We start from the raw sequence: 25,592 nt of genomic DNA on the forward strand, positions 1-25,592 counted from the left end.
ATAACACACAGTCCTGCAAAGGATTGTACTGGTCGTAGGTCCAGACGCGGTTGACTTTTCGGTGCCTTACCAGAAGGTCACCCCTCAACCCCCCCCCCCCAAACATATTGTTTGAATATATTGATCTATAAAAGAAATAAGATGAAGTACAAAAAATACTGGATACGTAAAATATGTGATACATACATTTTCTGCTAACACATTGAACTAGCAATGGATGGCATCCTATTCACTTATTGCATACGTAATGCACATAACATATTACTTACTTCATTTCGTGATTAGATAGCAAGAGAAAGACATAATTTCGGTTCTCGGCAAATAATAACAGCAGTTTTGTAATGAAATAGTATCATGTTTTGAAAAGCTGAATGAATGATGAGAACCATAATAAAAGATTTTATGAGTTGATTGGTTGTAATCTTTACAGAAGCCTCCTTCAAATGGCTGATACAGCATTATCTTACATGGTTGAGCCGGACCCTGTGGCCGAGTGGTTAGCACATCGCGCTGCGACGTCAAAGGTCCCGGGTTCGAATCCCGTTCTGGCTTGGTTGTCCGTGAATGTCCATTCATCAATTTCATCATTTCATCACTCATCCTCATCTTCGCAAATTAGCCAAGAGGCACAAAACGCGAAGTAAAATAAACTAAATCAATCAATCTTACATGGCTGTATAAGTCTTGTGGTTTTTAAAAAACGAGGGCTGCATCAGCTTCTTTCTTGCTTGCAAATTTATATGTTGGCTTTCATCCAATAATTGGCCGAGACGTCTGGAAATGCAAGCTTCTTGATGTGATTGAACATTTTTATGAATTTATTATAGTTCTTTATATTGTTTTTAAACTAGGTACCAACAATAATATACAAAATAATATGCACGTAATACCAGATCATTCTTGGATGAAAATTCAGTGTAAGTATACATACACTTCGACAACATCTTATAAAGGGCGAATTGGGATTATTTTCCACATGTATATAGCACTCCTGTGTCCAACATTCCTGACAATTTGTTCCTATTTTACAATAAGTATATTTGCTTGTCATTTTACACCAATAACAAAAAAAAACGTAAATACGCGGTTGACTCACATTCTCGAAGCCGAAGGTCCCAAGCCCGGGTTCTAGCCCTTCATTATTTTATATAATCACCATTTCATCTTCTTCATCTGGCGTGTTTGGTAAGGTGCCCAAAAGTCAACCTCACTTCAACGTAGTACACTCCGGTAACTGCTTCTTGCAGGCCAAAGAGGCTCTTACAGTCAGTATATTCCTCTGTAGGACTGTGTCGTCCTGTGTTTTGTCCTTATATTTGTGCTGAGTGCCCCTTTACAGCCTCAGCTTTTAAATAGGTTAGATTTTAGTCCTCAGAAAGAAGTAGTGATTTTATTTACGGTAAGGGGCTGGGCCCCATATGACGGGTGCAAATAATACAAGTGTTAACGCACCAAAATAATTTGAATTCAAATTCATCATCGCGATTAGCTCAAAACGACAGAAAGGGTACGTTTGTTTAAGTCCACCATATGCTCAGGGAGGCTGGCTAAATAATGGACCATATTCAAAATAGAAAATCGCTGATAGAACATTTTAATTTACTTTTCCCATTGCATACGCATTTTTCGTCACAATTAATTCAACCTTATTGTCTGCCCTGAACTAGCGAATTTTATGAAAAGTTTGCCTTTCACTGACATTCGCAAGCTAAAAAGAAGTCAATATGTCTTCACATGGCATTTTTTTTTACCAGTGTAATTGTTACCTCGTTTAATTGGAAAACGTTTGAAGGACATTTGTCTGGAATTTCTCTGTAAACGAAAAAGGACATCAAACGACCCAAAACCTTACAATCAAGAAACTTACAGCGAGTATTACTTCCACAGATTTTTCAGAATTTGGTGATTTTGCCCCATCTACTCTTGAATTTCAAGAGAAATAAGGAATGTGGATGTATCCCCAACTATATCCCTCACTGGGATTTCTGTCCATTGTTGCAGTACTTTGGGGTTTGTATTTTCCATTTAAGAATATGGAGATTCGAACCTTGTTCATAATAGTGTTTACAACTGAGGATGACAAGGACAAGACTTTAACATTTTACCACCGAACGTATCTGTGATGGGGGTTTCACCTGTTGCTGTTGGAAATTTTCCTTTCAAACGTCAACTGTCGCTCGTCCATGCTAACTTATAAGCTCCTGTCCTTTTTTGAGAATCCAGACCGTGTCAAATGCACGGATTTATGTGGTAGTCGGGAATATCAAAGGTGGAGCTGAAAGGAGGTCAGCTTCTGAAGGCACCTGTGGTTTTGGTTCTAGGAAACTCCTTGAATAGCGGCTCCTTTATAGAAAAGAAGAAATGTTGGAATTATTCCAGCCAGTAGTTCTTAGATAGTTCAAAGAAATATTTGGAAGTCTTCGCCGAAGCTCTTAGTTGTTACAGACAGGATATGATATGAGTGGTCAATTCTTCTGAAAGGTTAAGAACATGAGCTGTGATTTAAATTGCAAGGTGTACTGTAGGGACTGGCGCATTAGTGGGAGTTGTGAGGTGGTAAGGGTTAAAACTGAATCCACTGCATAGCTGCACTCAAAAGGTTTTTTAAATGTTAGCTAATGAAAAGGCACTTTGAATGCCATAATGGTCAGGAAAATGAAGTGTTTAATTATATTGACCGATTTTCTTCCAAAAAATTAAGTCTAAAGTAGAGCGCTGACCTCCGTAACGCCACTTCAGTGCGACGTATATATATAATAAGTATATATATAATAAGTATATATATATAAAGTGAAATGTGTTAATCCTCCGAACAATTTTTTGTTAAGAAGTTTTTCTTTTTTAAAAAAATAGGTAATTAGTGGGTGATAAACAACTCTCCGGAAAGCAACCACCCAGATTTAGGCCGAGGAATCACTATGCTCAGGCTTAGGTCCGCATGCATTAGGGGCGGCAAAATTGATATAACTTAGTGATCACAGTGCTTTCCATTTTTTTTTTTTTTTTGTTTATTTTCCCTTCACTATGCAGGTTGTAATACAGAGCAAATGCACTTTCTCGATTTTAGTCTCCAGCTTATGTGAGTAGAATTACTGTGTGTGTCTAATGGTTTCCATTTTGCAAGAACCGAGGTTAACTAGTTATACGTATAAAACCTTTGCAACACAAGCAAACAAATCTATTCAAATCTTTCGAAACACAACTTCCTTTTAACTTAACTTTCTGTACTTTATCAGTGATCTATTCACACATTCCCAGCACCCCTTAATATTCACCGTAATTTCCTCAACGCCCCTCTAAATGCTTTTACAACGGCACAATTTATGGTCATTTTGGCTTTAAATTTGCCCTTACACCCTCCTAAATATGAACTAAAACCTCCACCCATATGGAAAATTTTGGATAAACCTCTGGTATTTACGCGCCCTGACACCTCTATAGCTACGGCCCTGAATGTAACTCGTCCACAAATCTATTTGGCTTCACTCACAGTAGTATGTATTTATAATGTATGTATGTACGTATGTATGTATGTATGTACTATATTTTAACGAAAATTCACACGAGTATGTTAGAATACACTTATTATTTAGTAGGTCATTATGTCCTTCACCTAACAAACGAGCTACTAACGAACTGTTATTATTTCTTAATATCTTAAGATATTAATAGCCTACAAGAACTGAGACGGCTATTACATTCATTAGAGAACTATTTTCGGCATTTATATTATATTAAACACACACACACACACACACACACACACACACAATCACCCACACACACACACAAAATATAGTTGGATGCGTGCTAGTCCCATGCATATATTTGATCAGCCCTTACAAGGAGTCAGTAGTCGACATGCTTAGTATCAGAGGTATTTAATTTTTGATTTATTTTTTATTATAAAATTATTAATATTTAGTCAAGGTCGTAGCTACAGAGAGAAAGGGGCGTTTGCCCCGGAAGCCAGAGGAAATAAGGACATCCAAAATGATGCAATCTCCATACCCTCTCGGAGAATAAAAGCTCTTAAAATCCGAAAGCTGCCTTCGTAGCCGAGTGCGTTGATTAGTCGACTTGTCACCGAAGAACCGGGTTCGAGTCCTGGTCTTTGTGAGTATCTCTTCATCAATTTCATCAGTTCATCAGCATTCATTCTTATCGTCGCGTTTAGCATAAGTGGCAGAAAAGCTATGTGAAAGAAAAATGCTCCCAAAAATACAATTTCAATAAGAAAATATGCTAAACATGTGTGAAACCAGTGCAAATTAGAAATACAATCTAGTTAATTATTCTAGTCACAGAATTTATGCAGTGATTATATATTTCTTCCATGAGGTATGAATAGTGACGAATTAACATTCTTCTTTCGGTGTTTGGAGAATGAATGTGTTTAAGTTGTCACCCGCTCGGTTTCAGTTACTCGTTTTGAAATGGAACTAGGTTCAGTTAATCGTTTTGGAATGGAACTAGGTTAGTCACTCGATTTGAAATGCAACTAGGTTACAGTACAACTAGGTTGCAGTGACCCTTCTTGAAATGAAACTAGGTTATAGTCACTCGTTTTGAAATGTAACTCTTTTAACTCTTTACGTTAAAAGTAACTGTACGCTTCTTGTGCAGTTACTTTATTCCAGGCAAGAACATGTTTCATGCACACACTGGAAACGGACTGTTCCTTGTTTGACTATGATTCAAACTACCCATTATGTTTGAAAAAATTACGTCACGCAAGACATTTACTATTGGAAATAAATTTGTTCATTACTATTGAAACGCAAAAAAAGAGTAACTGTAAAAGTATTTACTAATTTTGTTACTCCTTACCTAAAAGAACTAAATAAATAACCGAGTTACAGTTGCTCGTTACAGATTTTAGTTACTTGTAATTAGCTATATTCGGAAAAGCAACTTTAATTGTAACTGCGTTACATGTAACTCTACCTCAAAACACTGCTTTCAGATGTCTCAGGAAGGGGGTCAGTGCTTCACTTTAGACACCAAGGGAGGGGGGGAGACAATTGCCATTTACTCTAGCGTAACTTGAGATTTTTAGTTTTAGTTTTATACATTTTAGGAGGGGGTGATCGGCCTCCCCATTTCCTATAATCTGCCTATGCATTTCCAAAGTGATGAAGTGGAATAACGAAATATCTCGTACTTGTTAATGAAAAGTATTTCTGAACCGTGAATGTTTGAAGACTGCAAAGATTAACATGACCAAATGAACTATACCAGTCAGCATTTCTTCAATCTGTTTTACATTAGATTCACGATTTTTGGTCGTGCAAAGGCCATGTCTTTTATGCTGGGATGAAGAAAATGCGTCATAAATCAGTTCCAAAGAGCAATTTCCAAAGTCCATAATGAGCATCTCTTGCTCTAGCTTCCAACCAGGATATTTCATCATGATTCTCAGGTTAATAGAATTAAACTGGGTGCTTTGACTGATAAGTACAAGCATGTGCATCCTACTTTGGATTCTTAGAATGGTGTCAAAGTTTCAATATTATTAGAAAAAGAAATAAAAATAAGCCGGCTATTAAAGTCATTGCTAATATTTATTCCATTATAATGCTAGTCCTTTGATGATGATAATTAAAAACGCCACTTGTTTAAAATGTGTAGTCTTCCAAGGCTATTTCCCATAAATTTATTCAATGAGTGTTTTTAAGAAAGACAGGCTGGCCGTGTAATCAAGGAAAATGCATCTGAAAAATGCGAGAATGAATTGCACGAGCAAGAGTAATGACACAAACAATGTAAAGTAAGTTATGAACGATTAGTAGAAATTGCTGATAACACATCATGAAAAAGTAATCTAACTTTTAGAACATGAACATGGTTCAAACAGGCCTTTGAGGGACAAGACCTGCCGAGTAACTTCTTTTTTGGATGATCCGTGGCCATGCATCATGTTTCATCTCCATTTTTTCTAGCATTCGAGACCGAAGTCCTCTACTTGTCCTCACGATGGTGGATCAACACGGAATTTTTTTAACTTCCACCAGGAGTCGAACCAAAAACTAGAGCGCTAACCATTAGGCTACACGGGAGCAATCTAACTGGGACACATTTGAACATGGGGCAGATTTGAACATATTACCGATGTTTAAACAAAACAATTAACTTGCAAAATAATTTTGATTTTTGTGTGCAAAAATGTTCACATGTACTAGAAGACTGCTTTTGTTTATTTTTCTATTAAAAAGTAACAAAACAAGTTTGACTATGAAACAAATCTATAATATTTGTGGAGTGTTCAAATGTTCCCCAGTCTCCCTTGTAGTAAATATTTTAAGGAGCTCTAGATATCGCTCCTAAACCCAAAGGTTTAACGACACGGCAACACAATCATTATGAATGTCCTTATTCTGATCAAGATCAATCCAATTTCGACCATTTTGTTGCTTTCCTTCAGCCTTCCTATAGGTCTCCTAACATTAGGTGTTCTAACAAGGCATCTTATTTCCCATTCAAAATTTTCTGTAGAACGTAAAAAATACTTGCACCCTCAACTTTTATTTTCATGTATGGACAACCGAAATTACACTGCAATATAAGAAAACTGTATACGATCGAAGGATATAGCACATTTCCTGGTTCGATACCCGGCAGAGGCACATTGCACGGTGGTTCTGATCCCACTCTAATCTGTAGATCCAGTCCCGATTAGCCTTACTATGCATAAAGTGGGCTTAATTAACTCAAACAAGGATACGCGTATAGCAGCTTATATGCCAGGTATTTACAAGGGCGATTCCACGTCAAATCAGCCAGGTTTTTTTGGCCACTCGGATTTTGAACATTTTTAGTGAGTTAGTGTAGAGCCTATTTTTATAAAATTCAACATAAGAGTTTTAGATAAAAATAAAGTTTATCCGAATTTTTAAAGATTTTTAAAAGGATCTTTTTACAAAACACAGTATTTTCAAATATCTCTGGAAAGAATTCAGCTAGGAAGGTGAAATCGGTCTTATTTTGAAGATATAGACTCAATAATAAAATACTGTCTGGTCAAAAATAGTATTCTGAACACTTTTTAACCAAGTGTTCGACGTGTTCAGTGTTCAAAGTTGAATAGAAAAAAAGACAATATAGATTTTCGTCATTGTCGGATATTTTGAGCTTTCATGTGTATTTTATATCTTATTAAGATGTAGGGATTGTGTTTATCCATACAAGGGAAAATCTATTTTGAAATTTACATGTAACATACCCGACGGTTAGCAGTTGTGGATAGACTGGACTATGCCTCGTGCTATATGCAGCCATTCATTGTGAAATATGGTTTTGTGTTGGATGACAATTTGCAAATAACTTCCCAACTAATACACCCATTTAACCCCTTATTTAATGACCACTTTATAGGGAGCACTCGGGAACGAACAAATTGCATTCGAGTGCTAGTTTTTTGTGCAAATGTACAAGAATATTTACCAGTGATGCACCACACCCTCCAAACATTCACAGAGATTACAACTCCCTCGGTGATTGATCCATACAACCCCTAACCACCTCAAATTGTTCTCATCTGATCGTTCATCGCCGGGATTGTGAGTTGTCCAATCAACATGCTCGGGCATCGAGACAACCATTAGGGCCTTTATAGTCCTTTTTCTGCCTCCGACGTTAGATTTCTTTCCTGTAAAAAGTTAAGCTAAAGAAGGCTGGTACGACTCCAGCAATTCCTCTCTCGGATTTGATTTGATTTGAGTTTCATTTTAAGTCCACTTTTATGTACAGATAGGCTAATTGGGATTGGACCTACAGTTTAAAGTGCGATCCGAACTACTATCGAACCCGGGACCCTTTCATTACAAGGCGGCCCTCTCTCGGATTACGTCACTGCACTTTATATTACCTAATTCAACTTGTTGGTATCCCCTTTAATCTTTGAAAGTACATTTTTAGGTGGCGTAAAAATAAATTTTGCTCGAACTAGCTAACTCTTTAGCCTTCTTAAACCCGAAGGATTATGGCTGCAGCAACACAAGCCTTCCATCTGTCCCTGTCTTGAGCAAGATCTATCCACTCTTTTCCATCCTTTAGGTCCATCTCAATGTTATCTCTATAACTTCGTATTGGCCTTCCTACTGGCCTCTTACCATCAGGTTTCCCAACAAAAATCCATCCTGTAAACTCTTCTTTCCTCTCTCATTCGTGTTACATGGCCTGCCCACCTAAGTCTTCTTGATTTAATCATTTGAATAATATCTGGACATGAATACAAACTATGTAGTTCTAAATTATATGTAACTTTCTCCACTCACTTGTCTCCTCATCCCTTTTAGGTCCAAATATTTTTCTACGCACTTTATTTTCAAATACTCTTAATTTATGTTCCTCTATCAAATTTTGCTCGAAAGTAATCAGGCCTAAATGAAAATTTTAAGCAGGCGTCTCGAAAAATTTCGGGGAATTAAGGGATTATGGATAAAATCATTGACAACTTCAGACTCTCAACACTAGTGTTTTCGTTGAATGAATGTTTTGGAATGTTCCCCACACGATACAAAGTACTCTTTCCTCTTGACACTACAGTTTGTATCTTATGCTTTATCAGTAAAGGACCATCTTACGTAACGCCGCTTATCAAGACTGCATCTGAACTGAAACATGTCACCCGGAACTAACAAAATACGGCATGAACATAAAATTTAATTGACACTAGACAACTTTTTATACTGTTCCTAAATACATATATAGACACATGCAACCCGTTTCTGACAAATACAGACTGTTATCTTATTCAAGGAGAATTATGTGAGGGAGATCATGCGATATGTGCTTGGTAGAATCGATGCACATCGTCTGGCATTCATCTTAAAGTAGTGTAGCGTCCGCATCAAAGTGACGTAGCGTCTTTCTTTTCGCTTCCCCAGTTCCATTGATTGATTTTTTTGTGCCACTTTTGGCTAATTTGCGAAGATGGGGATGAGTGACGATATTATGAAATTGATGAATGGACACTCGCAAACACCCATGCCCAGGCCAGGATTCGAACCCGGGACCCCTGGCGTCGTAGTGCTATGTGCTAACCACTCCGCCCCAGCTCGAGTATGCCCGTGCGACCATAGGCGTTGCCAGAACTTTTGGTAGGGGAGGTCGGCCGTTGACATAAAATTCAATATTATTATTACTATTAAAATAGTAATAACTATAATAATTATTATAAACTAATAACTACAAATAATTTTGCCAACTATTATTAATATTGTCCTCCTCCGTGGCCGTGCGGTATAAGGCGCTGTGCTTTGGGCTCCGATTGCGGGACGGCATGGGCTCGAGTCTGCCTGGGTTCAGTCTCTGGGTTCTCGGCCTGTGCATAGGGCCGGTGGCAACCCACCATCGTGAGGAAATTGGGAAGCTACGAGTGAGTAGCGTAATCCGGTCTGGGAAATCTCCTATAACGGCTGAGGGTTCGACGTGCTGACCCCACGTCACCCTATTACCAGTTGAAGAACTCCACACCTCTAGGTAGGATTGTGGGAGTGAGACTGGCAGTCGGGAGATAGACCCAGGCCCTTCGAGGCCTGTCGAGCCATGGGTTATTATTATTATTATTATTTTAACCCAGAGGAGTCTCTTCTACTCGTACACCAGATTAGTGAATATCCAGTGGGCTGTTTTTCTTTTTGCGCTTATTTATTAAAATGCTTGGTTACACTATTTTGTTATTAACTTTTACATACTTCGTTCAAGTAATATCTTCGAAAGTTATGGGGTAATTTTACCTAATTTAGTTTACGATCTGTGGCCTCTCAAGAAAAATATCATTTCTCAGATTTCTGTAATGTTGAAACTCATGCATTAAGTGGTGGAATACGAAAACATGGTGTTCTGACTAGGGATGTCCTCAAAATCTGGATTTCAATTTATCCGATATCCATTTCGGATGCAACTGATTATCCGAATATCCAGATAATCCGAATATCCGGATAGTATGCAAGCTGCGGTGCTGTAGCTATAAGAGGGACGGAAAGGAGGAAGAGATTGAGGAAGAAGAGATCTATTACCAGTGCGTAGTTAGAGATTGGTTAGTTCATTGAACTCTCCAGCCTAATTATTGCCTATTTTTGTGGGAGCAGGAAAAGGTTTATTATCCAAGAGAGTGAGGAAGGCAGGAGGCCTTGAGGTGCAGTGTGTAAGGGGAAGATCTTGGTGCATGGATTCCTCACAGGTGCCAGCCATTTACTTAAGCCTGCACTATAATGTACGTTATAGGGAATAATCGTTCATAACTCACGTGATGCAATATAATGACAAATAAAAATTCCTTAATGGTGCCTTTTTGATGTGTGTTTTGATGTGTGTTTTAATGTTCTGCAATTGGCTACAGTTTTGACCAGCTGAATAACAATGCATATACTGTACAATAGAAATAGCACTTTTTCAAATATAAAATATTTTGTAGAAAAATGAATAAACGATCTTTACTCCAAGCAAGGCACTTTACATTCACACAGCATGTAATTGGGATTCTTAGATTGATCAGATTATGAGGTCTTGATAAAATAAATCAAGGTGCGTACTCTAACAAAAGGCGGATTGATAGTGCATAGTAGTGCTTGCATTAAGACCAAACAAACATCATGTTGAACTTTGCCTCTGGTTGTTTGTCTGTTATTGCATCTCGAATTACGTCAGCTATCTCGTTCAGGTCCATTTTTGCTCATTCATCACGAATTTGAGGGTTATTTCTCAGACTGTAACAATTCATTATACTGTATTTGCATTCGCATAGCTCTAGGTTAACAGCTGTAAAATTTAATTGCATGCTGAACCAAGTTAAATGTGAAATGGAGAAAGTAAGTTAAACAGATTTGTAAATAAAAAAAATGGAGTCTCATAATGAAATTAAATATGTTAGTAATCTATGAAGAAAATTTTAAATGTAAGAAAGAAATATAAAACATATTTATCCTCTTTACATCAAGCTTGTGCGATATCAAATTTGCTGTTGCTGTTGCTTATTTCTTAAAAAATAAGAGAAACAAATTTACCATATCTGATTTCTGTATTGTATTAATCTTTACAGGAACGATTTACTCATCACGTGCAGAATCATCAATTTTACATTCTGAAATAATATTTTGGTTTCCAGTATATTAGTCTTATTGTTGTTTCACGACACAATTTTCAATACCATTAATATTTTATTTACTTGCTATATTTTGAAAATTTTATGGATGAGAATGCAATATTGCTGAAAATTGAGTTATTTGACTCTTCGTATGATTTAAGATTTGTTTCTTGATTATTTATGGAGAGTATATTACACTATAAAAAAAATAAAGTCTACAATCTTTCTTATGAAGAACGAAATAACATTTCTGTGCATTTATTTGAGCCTTAGAATTCAATGTTCGTTGAGATTGCCCTGAAGAAATAGAAAGGCGACATATTATATATATATATATATATATATATATATATATATATATAAAATTAAAAATCACTAAAAGTAGTATTCAATGCAAAAGAATCATTTACTGAATAACAAAGAGATGAGACAGAAAGGAAGACCTAAATAAATGAGAAATATTTATGTTATGTACGTATATTGAAAAGTTCATAGTTTCACAAGAGAAGTATGTTGTAAGGAAAACCTGTAAACAGCATGTGGCACAGGTTTGCCATCCTCTGTGATGGCGTTTATGAGACCAGATATTATTCTTTGGTCTGGTCATCCTAGCTTTTCATTTTAGTTGATTTTCAATCATTGAAAATAAGTTACTTGTATTAACTACAGTTAAATGTAAATCAGTAAAAAGTAAATTCAGTAAATTTTGTAAAAATTACCATAAACTTAAAATAATAAATGAGGAAGGTGTTTATCGGGGTGTCGAGTGTTTCGAAGTATACAGGTCAGCTTCAGTCAATGGTGATAGTAGGTGTGATTTTGTGTGTATGCGGGGGAGGTGGGTCTGTTATTGAATATCCCTCACCCTACCTTTTTTTTCTCAACACAAAATTATTCAAGCGGCCGTTATTTTGGATCCACCTTGAAGAAATAACTATATTTGGCGAAGAAAATACACTTGCGTAAGATATCTTACAAACAGACTAGCTGGAATGGCTCAACATTTTGCAGCCAAGGAAACAGGTTTACTTACCATTATTGATCAAAACGCAAATAATACTATTGCAGATAAGATTCTCTCTGCATATCAGCCAGAGCAGATCTAAATAGGCTTGCGAGAGCTAACATCACTTCATATTCAGGGATTCACTCACTGGCTCCAATCCCTGAAGATGAGAGTGACGTTAGCTCTTGGAAGCTTATCCAGAACTGGCCTAGCTGATATTCCACAGAATCCCTTAATCATTCACAACCAGGAATACTTCAATTTTTATGTTACATAATTGTTACGTGTGAACTCCATAAATTCAATATCAGTGGTCTGTGTATGCCTAATAAACACAAAGATGAGATTCGAACCTGTGACCTTTCGTTCTTGATTAAAATAAAAAATGATACCGCAGTGCTGTAAGGTTGCAGAATACAGCAAAAACAATAACATAAAATAACATTGCAACTCCAAGAAGTAAATTGGGATAGTTATCATAAAAGCCTATCACTTGCAACATGAATTATACAAATTTCTCCAGCTAAGTTGGCAACTCATTCTACGTACGTGCCAAAGAATAACCTTTGTGTGAATTAACTCTTAAATGCATAGTTACATGTAAAAACAGAATTTTCATTACGGTATCTTTGAATTATGGTGGAAAACTAATCCTGTTTCACATGGTGATCAGTATTTGGGAGGGGACCTGATTAAAGGGGGTGGGGTGGGACTGCTTCCCCATCCTCGAGGACATTGAAGGAGCATTGAGGGCGTGGGGTGACAGTGAAACGATAAATACGTAGGGTCATTTATCTATGAAACATCATTCCTTATTGGTACTTCTCTCTTTCACTGGGGCCGAACAAGATAGTAATGCTTTTGAGTGATTTGGTCAACTTCGGGTAAGGGTGTGACGTCAAACCCGCTTCAGAATCTTCGCCTAGGACCTCATCATTTCCACCCCTCCCTCCATGAGTTATACCAAAATATAATATTTTATAAATTTAGTCTCTTGCACAATGTTTTCAACGCTTTTCAGTTTTTTTAGAAGAGAAGAAGCAGGTTTTTCAAACTTCAAAATACTTTTTCCCCTAAATCTCGGAATCACACTATTCAGTAGCTGCAGTCTGGTTGAAGATGCTGCTGGAATTGTTGCTTCTCTACTACTGCTTTTAAATGGTCTTTGACTCTCCCGCTATGTTAGTCCACTTCTCCTATCTTCTACTCCATCTCTTCCTACTCTCCTTTGTTAAATTCCAACCACCTTTTCCTCGGCCTTCCTCTTAATCTACCTAGGTAGAACCTCCTGATGTCCCATTAGACTTTCTTTACGGTTCTGTCTTCAGCACTTCTTTCTGCATACCACAACCACCTAACTCTCGTGCTTATTATATTTTAAATTATTTCTGGTTTTTGTAGTGCCATAATTTCACCATTCTTCCTTATTCGCCATTGTCCATTGTAATATACTGCAGTCTGTATTTTCCTTAGTACACGTATTTCCCATATTCGCTCTGCCCGAACAAGAGTCCGTATCTGCCACTATATCACTGGCTTTAAAACTACCCGATACATTCGGACTGCGGTGCATAACTCTGTCCCGGCTATCTCTGGAGCAAGCGAACGAAAACAAGTCTCTGCGCAATTATGACGCGAGACTGCTTCACCAATGAACACGTGCGAGAGAATGGGATTGCTTGGAGGGGGAAAGCGACTGCAGTTATCAACCTTAGCAGCAGCGTGTACTGTTACGCTATGCTCACTCGATTATCTCCCCCTTCTCTACCGCTATGCGCGGCCTTGCTCCATATATAGCCTGGACAGCGTAAAGGTTACCTGCTGCTATAATAATAATAATCCGTGGTGCAACAGGCCTTGAAGGACAGAGACAGCCTCTCTCCCACTTGCCTCAATGTTCCAAGGTATTTAAAACGTTTGCACTTTTCTTAAGAGCCTACACTAAGATGCATGTGTTGGCCTTTACTGTATTCCTTATTTCGAGCTGAGAACATGCACTTAGTCTTGGCTTGATTTGTCTGTAGTCCTGTTTCACCAGCCGTATTCTTCAACCTTTCAATTCATGTGGTCTTCAAGTCATCATCATGTCAATGTCATCTGCATATGTTTCCAGGTTTTGGCTCAAGCAGTTGAGGAGAGTTCCCGCTGGAAATCTCTCTTCTACTCTCATCATGACCTTCTCTGAAGCTATATTAAACAATATTCTATCTCCATCTCACTCAAAATTCTCTCGTGAGCTCTCCTTCAGTCTTTGTCTTGCATTGTGTTCCTAACTCGTTCATTGCCTCATACCAATTTCATCTAGTTATGTCATATACCTGCTTAAAATCTACAATGGATGGTGAATGTCATTGTTATATTCTTAGCACTTCTCCATTATTTGCTAAAGGTTATGATTTGATCTCTATTGGTGCAGCTAGGTACTTTGCAAGCATTTTGTATACTGATCTGAGTGTACATGTATAGGACAAACTATTATTATACTGCATTGATCCGAGTAGCGCTAGTATTTTCATGACTTTGCATCTTCTTTCAGATAATCCAGAAACGCATCTGCTTTGTTGTTTACTTGTTTTGTGAAAAATCAAGACTTTCAAGATGAATTTGTTGGGTCATTTTGTTAAAGCATTAAGGCATTTTTTGTCATTGTTTGGTTATTTTCTTACTTCTGGAGCTTTTTTATTTACACATTAGATTAATTAAAATATTGAAAAAGTGGGCTAGATGAAAATCGTTGTTCATTTATTTTTTAAAACTTGTAGAAAATCTTTGAAGCGTGCAGCAACTCAAAGTTAAATAGTGAAATCAGATGAGACTAGTTTTGTATCTGGAGTGGTAATGAAATACTAATTTTGATCTGAGATTTTTTCTACATTTTAGGTCATAAATTATGAGTTCGATGGTTCAAATTCCTTATGTCTCACATATTTAATATGAGAATAAAAATAATATTTAGGTCGCTTTGAAGTTTTATAAGGTCATTTTTAGGGCATTTTTTGGTAATTTATTGGTGAACAAAATCCAAGCTCTACGTATGTCAAATATCAATTCTTGTATAAATGCATTAGTTGGTCTAATTGCTGCTTATTACTGATGTATTATTTGTTTCAGAGACAACAAGATGCAATAGCATGCGCCAAAACCCCGGGGCGTGTTTCAATTTCCAACTTCCTGGTGAGTTGTTTCCGGAGGAGATTACAACGGCCGAACTATGGGTGTACAAGTTTCGTGATCTTCTGGACAAGCACAACCAAACCATGGTGATCTCCGAAGTAGCTCACTGGGACATAAATCGCAGCTACCAGAAGACCAAACCTCTTGCCATCGAAGTGACATCTGTGAAAGGTAATTAACAATATTTTATAGTTATCCTTGTTCAGATAGTTTCCTTTCCATACGCATTTCGAAATTAGTTCCTAATTATAGTGTAGAATTATGTTTATATTTAATTGTGTTTATTTATTATTAACCAAGGATTTGCAGCATTCAAATTATTTTTACACCAAGATCAATACAACCGGAGTGTCGTGAACTCTTTCACCGCTCCACCAGAGATTTCGGTATATAAGCAGATCTTCTAAACAGAAATTTCTAAGTTCATTCAGAATGTTAAAAATCTTTCGATTTTAATAAAATGTAAGCGAGTACAAGGATGAAGAGAGCGTGTGCTTCGAAGATAGAAATAAAATAAAATTTGAAAAGGCTTTCTAATTGTTTCGAAATCGCTAGTCCAGGCATAAATCAGTATAATGCTATGACTTTCATATTTATTCGTGTTTTCATTGATTTCATCATATTTGCATACATATGTATTTTGCGCTGATCTAGAAACTCATATAAAATTATCATTATAGAGATTGGCTCACATATGGACTGGAACATTTAAGAGCACTTTTTCTTTTATATCCATCTCTGGCACAAACTTTCCTCGAAAATATGATATACATTAATGAACTTCCAAAATTCCAAAATAGTCTATCACTATGTTTCAAATTTATCGCAACACTTCTCGTACAATATATATATATATATATATATATATATATATATATATATATATATATATATATATATATTATATATTCCAGCCTTCATCACTATAATTCTCCACGATGAATATTGCAGAATTGTGCTCAATCCTCGCGCACATTTCCCGGATTTATAAACCGAGAAACAAAGCAATATTCGCCAATGTGTGAGAGAAAATTTTACACGAAGTTGATAGCAAAATTAAATGGTCCTGCCACTAGTAGATGTCCATGTAAGCGTGACCAGTCGAAGCTCTCGCCGGCGGTATTTCTGCCCGCGCTGCCAACCCAGTGTCGTCCTTAGCACTGCGTGAAAAGCTCCATTCGAACAAATGCTTTGGTTTTTTGAACAAAAAATAATTTCAATGTCTTGGCAAAAAATCATATCTTTCTTCTAGAAAATATAATATTGATTTTGATACCGCTTCTATTGGTAAAATTTCTTATGACGATGATGACGTTAATAGCCACTGAGTAGGTATATACAATCGCCGCAGGGGTTCCTATACCCAATATTATTCTTGTTTAATATCGGCAATTCATGGATCCCACTCCCCTCTCGAAGACGCATCACTAGATTGCTCCGAACAATGGTTTATCCACGCACCTCTAGCACCGCCTAACATTTTCATAAATGCTCGATTATGATATTTTTTGGTGCAAAAGAAAAAAAAACAGACCAAAACTGAAAATTCTGGATAAAGCCCTAGTCCCAGTGTCTTGATTTAGCCCTGGAAACGACTGGAAGAAAATTGAAGTTCTGTATTTATTAATTGACTTCCATATTTAAGCGCACTCAGCGAATTTTACCGTGAGAAGTTTCACATTTAAGTTGCAGAAGCGCGTGATCTCATTTACGGATTTCATATTAAATATTGGAACGAAGCCAAATGTTCTTTTTTGCAAGTATGATCGCGAAAACAAGAGCTTATCTTAGAAGTTCTAGGTTCAAAGGCTTGCAATGAACGAGATGCACATCATAAAACAAGTGAACTTGCTACAATGTTTTCGTTCTCAAACCAATCAACTTGCTCGTATCAAGCTAAGGATTTTCCCCAGAGATCATAAACGGATACATATTTATAATATAATTTGGCAGACTTCATTTCATAAATTCAGCTTTGTATCTACAAATACAAATATGCTCAATGATCTATGTTTCATGAAACTTTTCTTTCATAATTATTTTGCCATTTTTTTGTGGTAGTTAACTGTGACTAAGATACAATAATATCGTTAAGAGATAAGTATATTTATTACTTGATTCACTTACATTTATTCTTGTAGGTCTTCTTGGCTTATAGTAAATTAAGATTTGTGTGCAGACCCAGAAGTGCTTTGATGCTTTGATTGATTGATTTGTTGTTTTAAGTCCACTTTATGCACAGTAAGGTTAATCGGGACTGGACCTACAGTTTAAAGTGGGATCCGAACCACTAAGTGCCTCCACCGGACATCGAACCCGGGACCCTTTAGAACCAGAAGTGTGTGTGTGACAATATCTCAAAATATATTCCAAGACGAAAGAACAATGGATATTCTCATATATCACTGACAGTGGCCTGCCCAGGATTTTCGAAAGCGGGGGGAGGGGGGTACGTATACATATTTTAATAGTCAGCAAAAATTTTGCCATATTTTCCAGCCTTTGACGTACATTGTTTTAGACATATTGGGCCATAGGGGGAGTTATGACCCCCACCAAGCCCCCTTGGGCACGACACTGATCACCAATCATTTTACAAAGCCAACACCCATGTACGTTTAGAATTTGGGAAGTTACCGTGACGAGATTTAACAGGCTAATCGGGACAGGGCCTGCAATTTAAAGCTGGATGCGACCTACTTGATCAATGAACCTCCACCGAGTATCAAACGGGGGACCATCTTGACAAAGCGACAGCGTTGACACTACGTCATCATGGAGGCAAGGGTCTAAGCAGCTGAGGAGAGCACGTGTGGAAGAGGAAACAAAATATACACAATCCTTGTAGGGCAACCGAGAATTATTAATCAACGTAGCTTTCAAAGTTTGAACTGAAACAGCCTAATAGTATGGCTCATATGGCCCTGAAGGGAATTGGATTCAATTTTACAATGGGTGACCTCCGTGGGGGAGCGGTTATCATAGCGCACTATAACGCCAGGAGTCCCGGGTTCGAATCCCGGCATGGGTGTTCTTTGTCAGTGTCCTTCATTAAGGTGACCAGATTTATAAAACAACACATTTTCATGAAGCAAAAACGGGACAAAACGAGACGGCAAAATGTACACATTTTAATATAAAAACTGTTTCGTCATTAATATTTAAGTTTGAAAACTAATTAAAGAAATAAATATTGTGTAAATAACTTACATAATATGCACTCCACTCCAACCAAGCAGTCCTTTAGAATTAGAAGTCATTCATTAATATTTTGGAGATGAATCGGTCTTCAGTACTGTTTTCTTCTCAATTAACATTTTGTAAAAGTTTGCACACGTGTGATTAAACTTCATCTTATTAGTCAACGTAGCTTTCAAAGTTTGTACTGAAACAGCGATCTTGTCACTTGTGCACAACCCATTCGTGTACGAAAACACTCGTTCAGGGGGGGGGGGGAGCATTAGTTCCAGGTAAACAGGGAAGAAACACTTATGGTGAAAACGTTCTATCTCTCGTTATTTTTTGGTTATGGCACTTAATTGCAGAGAAAACAATATTATTTGTAAATAATATCGCTACAATTTCACCATTCGAATTACATGAACTTTTTCTAGATATTTCAAGGGGGCAAGTGCCTCCACCCCCTTTGCGGGGTCCCTTGTTTCGGCGTCCCATTTTACGTTTAAAAAAATCGGGACAGAGACTACAAGAAAAAGAGACTGTCTCGGCTGGTCACCTTACCCTTCATCAGTTCATTATAATATCGCTCATAGTCGCGATTAGCCAAAAGTTGCAGAAAAGCGACGCTAAATAAAAGAAAATTAAAAAAAAACAAGTTGAAATTAATCAACAATTAACGGCTGTCTTAATATTAATTTAATTTAAATTAGCTAGTCCAGGGTCTCAATCTATGGTGAGCTGTACTAACTTCCATTTTTATTTTTCATATTTATGAAATTGAGCTTAAAGTACTCAAATATTTTCTGTAAATACCATTCCAGGATACCAAACGGAAAGAAATTATTACCCTTGGTGTGAAAAGTTCAACACCGCGTTTTCAATGTTTAACTAAGTGTTTCATCAGTGTCAGCTAGGAATTTTTATCATACCTTCCTGCTAATAGGCATTTTAAATGCCATATTTTTGCTTATTATTTTATAATATATTTATTATCAATAAATTTCTCATTTCATTAAAATACATTTCTCATATTAATTGCGACGTATCACATTAGCAGATATATCAGAATGTGCTGCCATCTCTGAATTTGGAGCTGAAACTTTCTATTGTGTTTAAATAAGAAAAAGAAGATGTGTTATCGATTCGTTTCAATGCGGTTCTCGAAGCGGTGGGGCCGGACCCTGTGGCCGAGTGGTTAGCACATCGCGCTGCGACGCAAAGGGTCCCGGGTTCGAATCCCGCTCGGGCTTGGATGTTTGTGTTCGTCCGAATAATGAGAAACAATGTGAATAAAGTGAAAATTGACATGTGCGAATGTGTGAATGACTGGGGATATTGCCGAATAGGGGTATTCCTTAAAAAAAAAAATGGATAGCACATCGCGCTGCGACGTCAAGGGTCCCGGTTTCGAATCCCGCTCGGGCTTGGTTGTTTGTGAATGTCCATTCATCAATTTCATCATTTCATCACTCAACTCCATCTTTGCAAATTAGCCAAGAGGGACAAAACGCGAAGTAAAATAAACTAAATCAATCAATCGAAGCAGTGGGAATAAGGTGTACGTACGCTACGTCATAATAGAATAGGCCTCCCCGATGGCGCAGTGGTAGCGTCGTCGCCTTGTAATCAAGGGGTCCCGGGTTCGATTCCCGGTGGAGGCACATAGTGGTTCGGATCCCACTTTAAACTGTAGGTCCATTCCCGATTAGCCTTACTGTGCATAAATTGGACTTAAAACAACCAATCAAGTCATAATAGAATAATTTTTTGCTCGGAACGAGAGGGAGAGGCTATCCTGGTTCGAATTCAAATACGAGGAATGGATAATTGCGTGCGCTTTTCATTTAATTAATAAGACACAAACTATTATAGGTACATTTTAATGATTTGTCCCCTAATTTTTGAAAGGAGTACAATTCGGTAGTGTTGTAAGTTGTAACCAGACACCGATTTATATTGGTAGAATTACCAGGGGGCGCAGGGGCATGTGCCCCCACCCTCCCAAGGCATGACTAACTATTATAAAAAGTGATGACCAGGGAACGGATTTATATTTTGATACATGTTTATGTATGAAGCTGAAATCAGTTATATTTTGTATTATCTTTGCACATCATAACATGTAGACTCAAAAAATTCAGTTTTAATTTTCCATATATTCTGTTTTGGCTCATACTTTATATATTTTTGTTATTTTTACAAATTATTTCCATATTTCAGAACATTTCTCAACATATATCTACTCCATATTTGAAAGAGTTGGGTGAATTTCTTGCAAATAACTGACAAATATGAAACACACTTTCGATATTGAACGTAGTTTTAGTTGGTATAAATTCATTTTTAAGATACAACAGAAGGAAATTCACGTTCGAACACTTACAACAACATTTTGTTATTCATTGTTTTGGACACAGAAAATGAAAACACATTTTGTGTTATTTTACAATTAATGTCAATGTAGGAGTACTTTAGCTCGTGTAGTGTCTCATATTATTTAAAATGTACATTTTTACAATTTTGAGTCCATATTTAACTCTATATTTTGGTGAAAATAACTAAATATGTATTTAAATATTTAGCCCATTTTTACTGCATATAAATCCCTCCCCCCATAAAAAGCAAGCAACATAAAATAGAATCCTCCAACAATATTATTTTTCAGACTGCCAAAGAATACAAGGAAAAGTCTAGCACGTCACATGTAGGCTAATCGGTACTGGATCTATTAGAAACTGAAATGTGCCTGCGCTGAAACTTTAATTCGAGACATCTTGATTATTGGTCGATAATGTTAAAAAATGATGGAATAGCTTTAAGACACACCAGCAGAAGCGGTGACGCCGACCTCCGTGGTGAAGTGGTTAGCACAGCGCGCTCTCGCTACGACGCCAGGGGCCGAAGGTTCGAATCCAGGCATGGGTATGAGTGTTCATTGTGATTATCCCTTCATCACTTTCATCGTGTCATCTCTCATCCTTACGATTAGCCAGAAGTGGCAGGAAAGCGACGCTACATATATATAAAAAAAATCATATCAAATCAAGAAGCGTTGACGGCGATACCAGCATTCCCAGTAGTAACGCAACGCAATACATTGCTTTGGAGCGAGAGGAAGAATTATAATGTTTCACAATAAAATTTTGATAATATTCATTATTGAATGGAAGTAGATGGCAACTCAGGGACCATGCAAGATTTTCGAAACAAATTTGGGATCATTCTCATTTCATCTGATAGGAAGTGTTTTAAGTTTCAGTTTGGTTTGATTTGGTGTTTTAAGTCCACTTAATGCACAGTAAGGCTACTCGGGACTGGACCTACAGTTTAAAGTGGGATCCGAACCACTTGTGCCTCCAGCGGGTATCGAACTCGGGACCCCTTGATTACAAGTCAATGACGCTACCACTGCGCCATGGGGGAGGCCTTAAGTTTTAGTTTATCCACAATGGTGTCGTGTTTTTGCTTCGAGTCATTTGCGCCGAGGCTTCTTATCGGTTCATTTCCGCCGCGACATATGTCAAGACCTTCCTTGGCTGGTTTTCCCACAATCCAGAGTGTCATCACCGCCGCGCACACGTGTGTTTACGGGCACATAGTGCATAAAGTGGACTTAAAACAAAACCAAACGTGTGTTTATTACGATGCACAGCTGTGTTTACACTGAAATGTTAAACGTATCCAGAGTGTCAGATATGACTTTTCCTTACTTATTTCAAAAGACGTTACACAGGATTACTTGTATCAATTTTTTTCTACAACAGAAAATACATAAATCAGTGTCAGCCTATTAAGTATTAATCATTTATCTTTAATCGTCAAAAAAGACATTGTAAATACAGTATTGTTAAAATATTGAAAGCATTCTACAAGTACTACGTAAATGTACACTTTGGAAGCAACAAAAATGTGCCAGTCTATTACACTTAATTATTATACACTACATAAAATCGTCAAAAACATTATAAATACAGTGCACTTTTTTGCAAACATTATATACGTAATAGCTACATATATTTATAAACAATATTTCGATACACTTGCACAACAATAATACAAACGTTATTTGAATTCTTGTAGGTATGCAAATGCTCGAAGGCATTCCACGCGTTGCTTCTATCATTTCCATATTCTCAGCCATCTTGTCGTCTCTCTCAAGTCTCAGTTTTACATAAATACTAATTTCCCAATGTAGATCCCTCATATATACTTTCATCTTACATTCATTTCCCAATCACCTTCCTCTTCAATCGAATATAAACACAGCTGGAGCTAGGCAACGTCATAAACACGCGCGGCGGTAATGACACTCCCGATTGTGGAAAAACCCACCAAGGAAGGTCTTGACATATGTCACGGCGAAAATGAACCGATAAGAACCCTCGTCGCAAATGACTCGGCGCAAGCAACACAATATTACCATTGCTTTCAAAGAATCTAAACAATACGAATCAAGAAGACCAGCGGATTTGTATTTAATATGACTTTCGGAACGAAAACAAATCAAATCAAAACTAATTTTATTTTTCTCAAACGTATATAAACATTTTATAATTTGTCTTAATGTAGATATTACTCTAATTTCTTCACGAATATTCAAGCACTTAAAATTATATGGGTTTATATTCTACATGTACTTGTTTTAGCCAGAAGCTTGTGATGAAAGAGAAGAACGATATCCAACACACCATGTGAGGATGTTATGTCTATCCTCCTCACTGCTGTAAACGTTCATTAGGTTGAAAACATACTTCAAAGAGCATATGCACAGTCATTTATGAACCGGAGAAGAAATGTTTGGAAATTCTAGGCGAGTGCAAAGTAACCTTTGTCAAGACATAGATATAAATCATAAACTATGATCTGACATGTTCATCTCACGTGATCAGGAAGACTGTCCTTCAATGTAGCAATGTTCCGATACCCTACGTGAAACATTCATTGCCTCCAGTTTCCAATAATTGGAACGTTCTTTTTGTAATACATAATCTCCTTTTTTCATATTAGTAGTACTTTGAGACATAGCATAACTATAAAGCCAGCCTCCACGATCTCTCTTTACCAAATCGATGGAGGAATCCATTTGAGGGGTGACTAAATTGTATATTTCTATAATCCTGTTAGCCTTCGGCGGGCGCGTTTGCACCACTTAATCCGAAGAATAAATAGTTTCATGGAGAGTATTTCAAATCGAAAAAATTGAATTTTCATGTAAGAATTCACGCAACATAATTATGACTAATTGAGAATGACTGTTTTGTGCATTAACGTTTAAGATGGAAATTACTTTAATGGTTCTAAATTTCATACAGATAAATTTATTTTGTTTTACAACTTGTAAAACGTTCGTTCAGATTCATTTCCGCAATATCGGCGAGCGTTGGGAATTGTCAGAAGAGCGGGATGCTTTGAGTCTGTCTCCTCTATCTTAATTTCCATCACCAGTGTCGACAACTACCAAATTTTATGCACGATACTTAAAGTGAATCGTCGTACAAATATATTAGATAAACTGACTCTATCTCTGTTTTTATGTGCATAATTTGGAGGTGAAGAACGCAATGAAATTCTTCCGAAGGAAAGGGAACATTCCGGCGAAACCAGTTAGTTCAGTTGGTAGAGCAATGGCACGGTCTGTGAGAGTCCCGGGTTCGAGTCCCGGTCGAGCCTGCATTTTTCGCTTAAATTCTTAATTCAGTTTTCTATTTGTGTGTAACCAAACTGATTTATAGTTTCTAACTTCGCGGACTGTGTTCGAACGTAAACGTTTTTCGGCCAGTAGAAGGACTTGGCTACGTTAATTTGGCACGGAAGAGCAATGCCCAATTTACGAAAATTTTCGGGACACTTTATTAGACAAGGAACTCTTAATCACCCCCCCCCCCCAGCATCGTTAACCACAACGCTATCGGGAGGCCCTAGTGTCTTTTTCAGGTAGTGTCTCAAAGAATAAAATTTGTTTTGGAGGGATGGGTTTTAACTTATTCCTCACGCACTTCTGTATGTTTTGTTTTGGTCCTTAACGCTCAAAGATATTGGAAAAATTTACACACGAGGTGTTTATTAGAATATTCGCAGCTGACTCACGGGAAGAGACCACGAGAAAATGGTTATTTTGAAGTCATTCTTGGAAATTGGCCCAGCGGCTAAGAATCAAGATCTAGATTATTTCGCATCTCCAGATATGCTTTTGGCGTCTGTTCCATTTTTCAATGGTTCTGCAGATCACCAAAGATAATCATTTGGAAGTCATGACATTACACTTAATTTCCTACAACATTTTTGCATCATGTTCTTTAACCGTGATTATGTCCCTAAAGTTTGTCCTTGACCTTCACCCTTCATATCTATCAATCGTGCTGACACTTCCGATGTTTATTTTATTTCATCAGTTTGGTATTTTTTTAAAAAAGATAGAAATCATGGTAACTATTGTGGGAGTTCTTGCACTTTTCATCTCAATGTGTGCGATTAGTCATGTGATTGATGCTCTCTCATCCATTGACTGTGTGTTGATCTTTGGTTGATTTCGGTTGAATAGAACTTTCTAAATTTAGAAGTTCTAATCTTGATAACCATACATATCAGTCTTTTTGCCGCTTTAGTTGATTCACGATCTCACCATGCGCACTACGACGACAGGGATCCCGGGTTCGAATCCCAGCCTCGGCATGGGTGTTCTTTCTGAGTGTTCCTTCATAAATTTCTTCATATCATCACTGATCCTCATCACCGCGATTTGCCAAAAGTGTCAGAAAAGCTACGCTAAATAATAGAAATACAAAATACGATCTCACTAACACAGGTTCTAAACTCTTGTCTCAGCATGGGTGTTCCATGTTCATTAGTTTTATCACATCATCATTCAACCTCATAGTTGTGATTATCCTAAAGAGGCAGAAAAGTTACATGAAATAAGGCACTGTCCCAGTCCCGATTAGTCTATCTGTGCAAAAAGTGGAGGCACATAGTGGCTCGGATCACACTTTAAACTGTATGTCAATCAAATAAAACAAAATTCAAAGTAAGGCACTGGTATTAAGCAGTCATGGTAATAATAACAATAATAATATAATCAGTCAAAATACAGGAGAGGGTGGCCTCCTTTTTACAGAACCCACTCCTGCTTCTCCTGCTATGATT

General features: G+C 37.2%; 1 protein-coding gene across 1 annotated transcript in view; it reads left to right on the top strand.

The window, feature by feature from the left end:
- The window catches only part of LOC145984180 (protein dawdle-like), a 70,036-nt gene that overhangs the window by 19,531 nt on the left and 24,913 nt on the right, over positions 1 to 25,592 (top strand). Inside the window, exon 2 of the mRNA XM_083117676.1 lies at positions 15,207 to 15,440. Within this exon, the coding sequence (XP_082973802.1) occupies positions 15,207 to 15,440 (234 nt within the window). The remainder of the gene's footprint in view (positions 1 to 15,206; positions 15,441 to 25,592) is intronic.

Source organism: Lepisma saccharinum, chromosome 2 (genome assembly GCF_977018435.1).
Source record: "Lepisma saccharinum chromosome 2, izLepSacc3.1, whole genome shotgun sequence".
Taxonomy (NCBI): Eukaryota; Metazoa; Arthropoda; class Insecta; order Zygentoma; family Lepismatidae; genus Lepisma; species Lepisma saccharinum.